At 43.6% G+C, this 12,216-nt stretch overlaps 1 protein-coding gene across 1 annotated transcript in view; it reads left to right on the top strand.

Moving 5' to 3' along the window:
* The window catches only part of KIAA2012 (KIAA2012 ortholog), a 120,074-nt gene that overhangs the window by 70,295 nt on the left and 37,563 nt on the right, over positions 1-12,216 (top strand). Inside the window, exon 14 of the mRNA XM_036927998.2 lies at positions 10,875-11,012. Coding sequence (XP_036783893.2) covers positions 10,875-11,012 — 138 coding nt within the window. The remainder of the gene's footprint in view (positions 1-10,874; positions 11,013-12,216) is intronic.

Raw genomic sequence — 12,216 nt, 5'->3', positions numbered from 1 at the left:
AAAACAATCTCTGACGGGTGGGTTAAGAGAGGCCAGCCGGGCCTTTGCGGACGTGCTGGGTTCGGGGCCCGGGCCGGCCTGGAGGCTGCCTCCGACTGCCCCCTGCCGGTTGGATGGGGAAACCTCTGCGGCGCCCTCCCCGCGGCCGTCCGCGCGCCCAGGGGCCGGGAGCGCGAGGGATCCGGGCCACAGGCAGACAGGACGGCGAATTGTGCGGCCAGCTCCTCAGACACCCCGTCCACACCTGGCCGAGGATCAGGGTCGGGGTAAATCCATAAACAGAAATGGGCTCAGCTAATGACACCGGCGACCTCCTAGTCTTTGGTGGAGGGGGTTAAATCGGGGAGAGAGGAAGAAAACTACGGGAGGAGATGTGGAGATGAAAAGGGCAATGAAAAAAGGAAAAGGAGACAAGCAGACATATTTCAACTCCAAGCTCCCATTTCCTCTTTCAAATGAACTGCCTCCCCACTGTGAACAGAATCAAGTATTTATTAAGGCATTTTTTTGCATATTAATAGCTGCATATGGAGCATTGCCAATTCTGAAGTTCTGAAAGAATGGTGCCCATTTTTTAATGCAGGTCCTTCCAACCCCTCACAGAATTTGGTATTCTCCTGCTCATGTATTTTCCTTCCTGCCTATGGCTCCTCCTAAGGCCTCTCATTTGATTAAAGGAAATTAGTTCCTGGATCTCGTCAGAGACCACGTTCCGCCCTTACCTGGTGGCTGACATCAACCACTAGAGAAGCTTTTACTCTTCTCCAGAGACTGTGTAGAGGCTGCAGGGTGAGTGAGGTGACCAGCACCTAAAAAGAGCATTAAAATTGTAAATGAAGATCCAAACCGGAACCGTTAACATATCCTTGCTGTGGGAGGAAGAAAGTAAAACTTCCAAAAAGAAAGTTAAAAAAAATTTCATTAACTACAACAGCATTACTATCCATACTCAGCAAAGATCATATTCAATTTTAAAAGAAAAACATTGAGAGCCAGTTAGAAAAATAAGCAAAAGACAAACAACTCACATAAAAAATAATAGTACTAGAAAACAAGTATGGAAAAATATTCATCCGGACTAGCAATTTAAATGCAAATGGAGCACACTGGAGGTACCATTTTATGTTTGAAATGTGTGCCTCCTCTCACTTTTCAAAATGGTAACACCAGTACTGCTGAGGTTTTGATAAAAATGGTACACTTACATACTTATGGTGGGTTGTAATTTGGTTTAATCCATTTGTGAGACAAAATGGCAATATGACCCTTGAAACGTGAAAAATTTTCATACCCATTCAATATTTCTGACATCTGGAAATTTATCCTGAGGAAATAATCCAGCAGAAAAAAGTGAGTTTAGATGTCCACTGCAGCATTATCTATAACAAACAGAGAAACACTGGAAGCAACCTATTGATCAACATCAGAGAAATGATTAAGTATGAAATATCCCTCTCAGGGGTTTAATTCAGGCATTAAAAAATGATGCTTGTTCATAATAGAAACTGATTTAATACTAATGGTTTAATGCAGGGCTTCTCGGCCTCAATAACATCGACCTTTTTGGGCCAGGTATCCTGGGCAATGTAGGGTTCGAGCAGCATCCCTAGCCTCTACCCACGTGATGCCAGTAACACAAACCCCCAAACTGTGACAGTCAACGTCTCTGGACCTTGTCAAATGTCCCCTGAAGGGAAAATCACCCCCAGTGGAGACACACTGATTACATTTCAAAAGTGGAAATCAAAGTGGTATCAACTAGAACTGCAACTATTAAAGTACTGTATCTATGAGCAAAAGACCTGCAAATCATGCATGCAAAAATGTTCAGTCATGCTAATTTGAAATTAGGGATGTGTTATTTCTATTTTGTCTTCTGGTCTTTCATTGTTTTTCAATTTTTTCAAAACTCTCCCGGTAAGAAGGAAAAGTGGATCATGAGGAGAGCTGGTTTTATTGAAGGCTGGCTTAAAATGATCTAGGAGTCTTAGTAAAAAAGTGTACAGCAAGCTAAACAACCCCAAAGTTGTTGTTTAAAAAAGTGCTGTATTTTTAACTACTGTTAGTGAAAACTATCTAACTTTAATTATGTTTTTATTAGATTGTTGAATAGAGCCATCAGAATTCTCCTTTTAAGGATTTCAACCCCTTTTTAACATTTTATCCCTCTGACCCTAGACTTTGAGGGACAATGAATTCACTTCTTTCTCTGAAAAGTTTGGCTTTCAAAGTATGAAACTATCGTGTCCATCCACACCCATCTATGTAAACTTGGGGCAGAGGGGGACTGAGCCCACTGGTTTACAGAGCTGTCCGGCCAGAGGGGTTGTCAGTAGAGTATGAGAGCACAAGCTCAAACCTTAATTAGATTTCCCGAGAATCCATGCATCTCTTTGTTTAAAATAAGAAAGAAACCATATCACCAGTTTCATGTAGATCTTCTCCCTTTGTGAGGGAGAGCAAACATCCTTTCTCACGTGCTTTATCTTGGGTTTCGTTTTGTTGTTTTGTGGGGATTAGAACTTTAGTACTATCCCAAAAATCCTGTTAAACTGGATTTATGTCCCTTTTTACTATTTCACAAATCTACTTCTAATTTCAACCTATATTATCTCTTGAATTCAGGTTTCATGAGTTTACAGCAGTATAAATTCATATTCTATCTTAGGCATCATACATTCACTTCTTTCGGATTTCAAAGAGTAGCCTGTAATTCTAGCACACTAGTATTTAGGTTGAATAAACCTGTGTTTACCCCATCTGTTTCCTTGGTGGTTTCACAGATGGTGTTCGTATCCCCTTTCAGGACAGAAAAAGAAGAAAAAAACCACCTGTAGACACACTATGTTTTGTATCAGGCTACAAAGGCAATCTTTTGTTTCAGTGTCCTTCTGAGCCATACACTGCCTTCTATTGAACTTTTCGGCTGTTATCTAAAAGAAAACCCTACTAATCTTTCAAATAGACTTCTTTTTTCTTACTCTGCCTTATTCACTGCCTTATTCACTGTGTTTAGAATAGTTTCTGGCACATGGTAGCCACTCTAGGGGAAAATATTGAAAATTAATCTTATGTTGACATTAAGGTCTATGTCCAGGGTAGAAAAAGTCATAACCCTCTATGTAGGATTTGGAGATTGCATTTGTATTATTTCCAGTGATAATAATATGGAAGTTCAGCTGACATTTTTCTAACAACTCACACGGTCTCCTGGTACTTTCTGCTGTTGATTGCCACTCTCTGGGTATTTCACCCTCTGGAAGAGTTTTGGGTCATGTGCAGATTGGAATTGTCACTGGGCATACTTCTTGGGTCATCTTTCTGAGGCTAAGTAAGACTGGGCCTAGCAGTGCTCCCTAGAGAATGAACTGTTTGCATCTCCCCATCTACAGAAGTCCTACTCCCTACCTTCTCTTTCTCATTTCTGAAGGCACTGCACACATTCCCCCAGGTTCCCCGTGCCATCTCCCTCCCAGCCCCTCTCCTCCCTCCTCTCCCCCTTTCTCCCTGGTTTTGTAAATAGCTTTGGTTGTGGACCTTGATTCAAAGGTTTTTTGAAGATCCAAGCAAACTTCATCTCCTGGTTCAACCTTACCCACTGGTTTACTTTGTCAACCCAAAAACTCCATTGACAATTTAAGGATAATTTATTGAGAAGGGTTTGTTTTTAATTCAAAATCAAGGCTTTTATTTGTTGAATTATCACTGTGGCTATCATTTCTTCCAGTACATCTGTATTTATTGATTTATTGGCTGCTAGTTTCAACCAGACCCATGATACGTGTGTGCCTAGTTAATTTTGTTTTTTTTTAATTTTTATTGTGAAAAGTTTAAATACATGCAAAGTAAAGAGAATAGTATAATGAACCTCTATGTACCTATCATAAGCTGCAACAATCATCTCCCCATTATCCTGAAAGGTTCTTTTTAAACGGTAATAACAGTCTATGTTTTTGAGGTTTCCTAAATTCAGGGTTTAGGATTATCTCCCTTAATCCCTACAATATCCCTCTGAGGTAGATACACTTACTATCTCTATTTCACAAATGAGGAAACAGATGTCACAACACACAGGGCCCCCTTCGGCACCAGGACCTGTGCTTGCAAAGGGGCATACTGGTTTGGGAATCCCACAAAGCTGATTTTACATCTCAGCTTCTTCCATACTGGCTGTGTGGGTTCAGGCAGGTTGTTAAACCTCTCTGAGGCTCAATTTCCTCATCTGTAAGAGATAATATGTCCCTCAGGGGGTCATAACCAGGATTAGAAAAACAACATAGGGAAAGGGATTAAGCACAATGCTTGTCACTAGGCAGTCCCAATAAATTACAATGGTAATTATTATTCTATTCCTCTGCCCTGGGCTTGAAAGCCATTATGAAACAGAACTAGGAGCATATATACAGTCTAAGGGTTCAGACATGGAGAAGAAGCAGCTTGAAAAGCAGGAAAAACTAAAGGCCTGTGAGACAATCTACCTACCATTTCCCCCTCCCCCACTCCATCCACCCTTAACCCCAAGCCCAAACACCCCTCCAAATATCCTCTGTGCTTCCTGGAATTTTGTTTCACTGCTGTTAATTCTACTTATTAGAGATTCCTTTTGAGCTTCTCATACCTTATTATGAGGTGTTTTTTTTTTAATTGTTTTCCACGCTGCACCCAAGGGAACACAGCTCAGGGCCTGGGGAAGGAGGGAGACAGAGAATCTTGGGGCCAGGAACACTGTGTCCAGCAGGGCCCCACTCCCCAACAGCACATGGCTGTCCAGGAAAACTTAGAGGTCAGAGGCCAGAAGGACATCTTTCTCACCTTCCAGGCTTCTGCTGTCCTGGCATTGACAGGACTAGTTCAACACCTTAGTCCAGTTAAATTATCAGTTAGATAAACTTTTATGTGCCATTGTGGGAATCAAAGCACCCATGGGTAACATTTCTTTTTCTAGTAAAAAGCAACTGATTTTAAATTACCTTTTTACACTGGAATAAGTTTCCAAGTTGAGGTTCCCTATCTTTCCTCTGGTTATCAGATTGGAAAAATCACCCCAGAACCAACAAAACAAGGAAGTCGCAGGATTTGGGGTTAAAATTTTGTGTTAGAGGAGTTAGGAACTTGTTCAGATTTCCCACCCTGCACCTGACCACCTCCCATCTCCCAGTCTGAAACAGGATACGTCATCTCTCAAATACAGGCAAAGTTCCAGCCTGAAGACATCCAGACACCCCCTCCGCCCACGCCCTGCACAGACAAAGATAGTTCCTATCTCCCCTGGGGCAGAAGAGATCACTATTTTGGCTTAAAAGTTTTCCTCCAGCTCTTGCTAAGCCAGATAAACAATGACTCTGTTGTGTCAACAAAGCACTTAATTGAACTGAGACAATATCAATTAGAATTCAAAGATAAGATTTATTTCCAGATAGTAAAAGGCCTCGAATTAAAATGTCCTGGGTTTCATTATTCTAAAGCTCCCTGAGGAGAACAATGAGGGTAGCCCCATTTTATAGGTAGGGAAACTGAGGTACAGAAAGTTTAATGACTTGACAGAAGTCACTGAAGAGTCCCTCACAAAACCTAAGACTGGAGATTACAGTGTTTCTCTTCTTAGTCTAATGTTTGCTAGTTATTGGGCTAATTTGATAAACACACAGGAGGATACAAAATCTCCTTCCATAGAGTTGAGGCATAAAAAAGTGGATGGAAACTCGAGGGGAACAAGAAAGCTCTTCTCTGGCTTCTGACCAAACTATCTCCACTATGCCTCCTTGTAGAGCCCTCCTAAAACTGTCCACTCAGCCAATTTCACCAGCACCAAATTGTCTTTAGAACACAAAAAGTGGGCCAAGGCGTCATGTGGCTGAGATGAGCAGGATGACCTAGGTAGTAAGCACTTGAACCTCAGGGCTGACTTGTGGTAGGTGGAGCCATGCTGTGGCTGGGGTCGCCTCTTTGCCGAAAGATGCCGGCCAGGTTGTTAATTGAACACATCCTGGTGTTCTCTCTGGCCTCCTGAAGACTATAAGTCTTCTGTGCCTCCAGGCCAGGGAAACCTAGAGATGAGTTCTCAGTGTAGGATCTAGGGGTGGCTGGGGTGGCTAACCTTAAACAGACTGGGTCCCCTCCAAGTCAGCCTGAGTGAATTGGGTAGACAAAGCCCCTAGCCCACTCAGATCCTTCCCCAGGTAGCCCAGTCCTGGGGAACCTAGCAGAGTTCCAAGCCCTGTTTGGCCCCACTTGTGTCCCTAGTCCAACTGCCATGGGCAAGAAATAACAGGCGCTGAGAAGGCCAAACACTGGGGAACTTTCCAGGCCGTTTAGCCCATAGATCCCAGCAGGAATGGCCCTTTCCAAGATCTGGTCCACACTGCACCCAGCAGAGGGCATGGCCAGGAAGAAGCTCAGAATCCCAGCCCTCCTCTCCCCTCCCCACCCTCAGGAACTAAACCTCTCAGAACTATCCCTCCCACCTCAGGGAAGTACAGGGACAGACTCTCGGCCAAGGAGGGGAGCCTGGTGGTCCAGAGGAGAGGCTGGCCTTTTTCCTTTTGTTTGTTTACAGGAGGGGACAAATGCCCTGTGTGCACAGAGGTTTGATGTGACAACTTGATAGACCACATAAGCATTTCAGCAAAGGCCTTCTGACCCCACTCTCCATGCACTAAGATAATGATGGGGTGTGTACCCCAGCACATTTCAGATCTTGGCTACAAAGGCCCTCCTTACTTCTGTTTTCCTCCTCCAGCTCAGCTTGCCCACAGGTTCCCAGAGACTCTTGGCAGCTTGCTGTCAGGCAGAATGAAGGGAGCTGCGTGGGAGTCAGTTAGACAGTAAGAGTGTTGCAGCCTCCTTAATAAGGGACAATAGCTTTTCTTGGAGCCATTAAACTGCAGCTACAGAGATGGGGAACCCCAATTAGAAAGGAGTGGGAGAAGTAAAGAGGAGGACCTGACAGATGCCTGCAGGACAGATTTTATCTTTGGTGGCTCTGTGGGACTCGTGGGTGGAGATCAGGCTGGTCCGGTTTAGAATCTCCTTTCCTTCCTAAGCTTAAGACGTTCCAATGACTGGAGAGCCAACCCATGGTCATTTCCCTCCAAAACACACAACTCGAAAAGAGGAAAAATTATTGGAGAGAAGGGTTTCTCCTAGAGTTTGTAGCTCAGTTATGATAATCCAAGAGTAAGAAAGGAAATATTTGTTTGATTTAATGGCTGTCCTCTAAATTTTGCTACATTAGCTATGTGTGCATATGGATACTTGTATAGAACCGATAGGTCTCTTTTGTTCTGGCTTTCAACTGAATCACGTCATGTTTACAGCAAGATAATAATCCTGGATTTTCCATGGCTCACTCTGCCCGAGTATAAGATTAGCTCTTGAATTAGTTAACAGCCATCTCCTTTTAAATGTCAGATGACTCTTTAAATGCCAAGTACTTACACAACGCCTTCTGTGCAATTCAAATCAGCTTTGCCAAATTAACTCATTAAACTTTATTGTTTCATTTACTGAAGAGAAAGGCTTCCAGGTGTTTTTTAGCAGAACATAAAAATATTAAAGTATTTACAGTACAATATAGGTGAAAGTATGCGTTTTGATTTTCTGGGAATCATTTCATCTTTCCATCAGTTTTGTAACCATTCCCACTAAAACATGCACATAACAGAAACAAAAAAGCTTCAGCATCCCCCATTTTTTCTTCTGCTTCCCCCATTTTTCTTCCCCTCTACTTAACCTTATTTTTTCTTCTCCTTTCTACACCTTCAGAGACCTTTATTCACATTTACTATTTATTCTGCTGTCTTTGCTCCCAGAATAGCCCAAGAGCAGCAAGTGTCCATTATGACGGCTCTGCTGCCCAGAAAATACAGGCATGCCTCCCAGTGTCCAGGATGGAGCCCAGAAGATGGGCAGAACAGGCCTAGAAACCAGGAATCCCACTCTCCTTTTCAAAGAACCCCTGACTGGTTTTATTGAATAATCAGATACAGGCTACACTGCCAGCTAATGATAGATCCTTCCTGGACTGGCTCCTTCTTGTCACCCAACATTCTGCTCAAAAGTCACCTCCTCAGAAAGGTCTTCCCTGATCACCCAAAGGTAGTCCCACTCTTCTCCCAGTAACCTCCATCCTATCACCATTTCATTATCTTCATAGATTTATCACTATCTAAATCATCCTATTTATTTTTTTATGTGTTTGTCTGACACATATAATATCACTCAATAAATAGCAGTTTAATGAATAAAGGAAAAATCACCCCGAAATATGACTCCTTGTTTCAACTTTCTGACTTTTTCTCCTCTTACCACTACCTTCCAGAATCCTCCCATACATACATAAATATATTTGATCTTTTCTTTCCTCCCATCTCCCAAACCCTTTCACTATCATTCATTTGCTAGAACACTTGAACATAATAAGCAAAAACAGTACTTCACATTCTGCTGACTGATGAATCTTCACTGAACACATTCCATCAAACTAGAATTGCTGGCCCCTAAACATTAGGGAGGTGAGTCAAGTGAATTGTTTTATCAAAAGATTTATAGGTCTAGTGATTTGGAGGGATTTCTCTCAAAGCCTGTCGACTCCCCAGTCTTTAATGTGAGCACTACTCTAAGGAGTTAGAATAATTTGAGCCATTGGAACTGGTCGTGGTTATACCTTTGTCCTCTAGGCTAACACAAAATCTTCTCTTTGAGATCAATAGAGAAATTTCCCTCAAGTTAGTATTATCTGATTTCTATTTTGGATTTTGGAAGCTAGAAAGCTTAAAATGCTTTGTTTGACTCTAGCAGGGATCAAGTGCTTTCATTTGATCTAGAAACTGGGCAGGGCTATCTCACTCCAAGAAGCTAATCAGATAGATATATGGCTGAGATGACAAAAAATTGGTTATATATTTGCCCAGAAATATCTTTATAGCCACATTTCAAAACAAAGGAAAAGGGTGTGGGTGTTCATCAGAATAATGGCTGCTTGTAGGGACCTACCAAATGTTAATTCATCAGTAATAGTTAAAGGTAAGATACATGTTATGTGAGGGAGAGTTTAGGACTGCCCAGAAAGACAGACATCTGAGAGCTTGTCTCCCAAAAACGTGGATATGATCAAATCCACACCCAGGGTGATCTCATGGCACACCAATGTATGTGACCCCAGCAAATCAGCCCTGAAAAATAACAACTCCCCTCTTTGGGAATGAGGAGCCAGTGCTAGGCAGAGGACAGGCCTCCAGAGGCCACACACACTTCCTGTAAAGGTGACTTCGTTGGCCCTCCCCATTTTAACTGAGTTGGGCCACAACACAGTGTGCCCCCATTGTGGTCATTGGTCTTTTGTTCAGCAAATAGTATCAAGTGCATATTCATTTCCAGACCGTGTGCCAGGCTGCTGTGACATGGGTAAAGGACAGCCAGTTCCTGCCCTCGTGGAGCTTACTGGCTAGTGGGGAAGAGAGGTTGATGCACAGCATGAGCATCATCGTGAGCCATGCAGAATGCACTCTGCTCTGGGATGTCGTGGGAGGCCCAGAGGAACCAGACCTGTGAAGGATGAGGAGGAATTAGAAGGGAGGAGTGTGTTCCCAGGAGAGGGAAAGCCATGGGTGATGGCCTTTCTCCACGAACTGAAAGGTCAGTGTTCATGGCAGCTCTCTGCACTTGCTGTCCCCACAGTGAGGTCACTTCCCACAGAGAGCCCCACAGCACATTCCCTCACCTTCTTCAGAGCTTTACTCACACATTGGATTTTTGTGGGGCCTTCCTAGACTACCCTGCTTAAAATTGCAGCCTCTACCCCTATCTCCAGATAATCCTCACTCTCCTCTCTACTTTTCTTTTCCTCCATAGCACAAGTCATCTTCAGACATAACTTATGCTCCACTTGCTTGTTTATTATCCCTTCCCTCTCAGTGGAATGTATGTGCAATTTTCATGACAGTAGACTTCAGTCTGCTTCTTGCATGGCTGTATCTGTTCTGCCAGGCATAGAAAAGGCACTCAATAAGTATTTGTCCAGGGCCAGGCAGTTAGGGCCTTGAAAACCTTTTAAGCAGATTGGCCTTCATCCTGAGGGCAAGGGCCTTTGAAGATTTTAAGCAGAGGGGTGACGTGGTCCAGTTTGCATCTCAAAAAGATCACCCAGGTTGGAGTGTATGGGGCATGGGCTGGAAGGCACCTGCAGATCAGACTTCATAGTGCTGGGAAATGAGACTGCATTGGTGTGTTGCAGTAACAGGAGACAGCATTGCCCAACAGATCGGAGAGCCCCTGGGCCCTTCCTGACCCTCTATGAGCCTTCTTCCTTCCCTCTGTGTTTCATTTGTTCAAATCAGTCTTCCTAACACATCAAACACATTGTAAGTCTGGAAGTAAACTGGAATGTTACTCAAACTTTATTTGCAACAAGACAGACTTGATTACCCTTAATGGAAGCTATAGAGGTATCAGAAGGGTCTCATTGAAAAAGTTGTCTTGGGCAGACAATGATGTCAGTTCTGCCATGTACCTGCTGTGTGGCTTTGGGCAAGTTACTGACCTCTGAGAGCCTCCAGTTACTCATCTGTGAAATGGGAATAGCGGTGCCTATCTCACAGGGTTGTGAGGGTTAAATAAAATGATTACAACCCTGTAACATAGTAAGGTTCCTTTTCCACTTTCTCATTACCCTGTCCCCAGGTATGAATTAATAACCAGTCTTGGATTATTCTCTATACAGGGCTCCCCTGGGCCTTCAATGGTAAAAATAGGTGTTAAGATTAGTGTTCCAAGGATGAAAAATTACTTTCTATAAATATTTGGGGATTTGGACTAGCTCTTGTTGCACTGTGTATCATTCCTACAGAGGCCGGGCTTTCTGCTTCTCTTCACAGGGAGCCCAGCAGTCCTTGGAGGCAGCAGCTCAGAAGACAGGGGAGCTTCAAAACTGTACAAATAAAGAGCTGATATGTTCAAACAGAAAAGAATTTTACACGCGCAAGCTGTACATCGACATGACGCCGTTCCTGAAGGTGATCTCACACTGAGAAGACGAGGGGTTTTATAGACACATACACAGGCATTCCAGTTAATACATTTCTGCATGGTACAAAAACAGCTTCAGAAGACCCTCAGAGTTGATGCTTTATCAGAAGGGACAGAAAATAGGCAGTTTGTAGCAGATGAAGAAAGAACAAATTAGGACAATAATCATAGCCAGCCATCGGGGACAAATCAGCTGGGTGTATGGTTTGGGTGACAGGGGACAGGGAACAGAGAGGAGAAAGGATAACCTTGAATCACCTTATAAAACAGGCAAATATAATTAATTTTATCTTGACAGTAGCTAAAATAATTGTTAATGTTTTACCACTGTAACTAGGTCGAGCTGATAACCCTACTGTAGGGGAGTCTGATTCTTGAGTTAACTATAGTAAGCTTTTTGCAACTTGCCTGTCTCGGCAATATTCCCTCCTGCCCCAGCATCTAACACAGCACCTGGCACATGGAAGGTGGTCAGTACCTGCTCCATAAATTCACCCGCCTTTTCTTCCCACAGCCCTCTGGCTTAGGGCCCCTTTCCTACCCATTGTTTGCCCTGTTCAGAGCTGAATAAACTGGAAGTAAATGACCGTGGAGTATAAGAAACTGATTGGGAGCAAAGCAGGGCTTTACATTCAGGGATCTCAGATCCTTCGTGCCGCCCTAGAAGACGACACACCAGGCCCTTGATAAGTGACCAGGAAAGACAGAAGAAAAGGAGAAGAAAACCAAATATTTTCAGGGTTTGTGATGGTGACACTACCCAGGGCTAGAGACTGGCAGGAGCTCTGGGGGCCATGAGAGTGACCCTCCTAACCTCGCTGACCCAGAGTTCTCAGGCCATGTCTTCTCTGGGTACCCCAGCCCCAGCTCTGTGAGGAGCGGCTTTGATTAAGGGTCATGTATTTGCCCCAAATCCATCTCTCTCTCTCTCCATGGCTATGCTCTGCTTTCCTCTGTTAGATAGGCTCTTTCACCATGGTGGCAAGATGACCACCAGCTTCTCCTTTCTAGATCATTCCAGAACAGAATCTCATTGGCCTGACTTGGGCCACTGGCCCATGTCCAGATGAATCCCCATGGCCTGGGGAATGGAATATAAGCACTAACTGGCCCAGCTCAGAGCCACAGGCACTAACAGTTGGGAGTGACATGTTTCAAAGAGGAAAATAGGGTACTTAAAGCCAGAATAAG

Source organism: Manis pentadactyla, chromosome 6 (genome assembly GCF_030020395.1).
Source record: "Manis pentadactyla isolate mManPen7 chromosome 6, mManPen7.hap1, whole genome shotgun sequence".
NCBI classification, from domain to species: domain Eukaryota; kingdom Metazoa; phylum Chordata; class Mammalia; order Pholidota; family Manidae; genus Manis; species Manis pentadactyla.
Note: the sequence above shows the minus strand (reverse complement) of the source record. Positions and strands in the feature narration are given on the sequence as shown.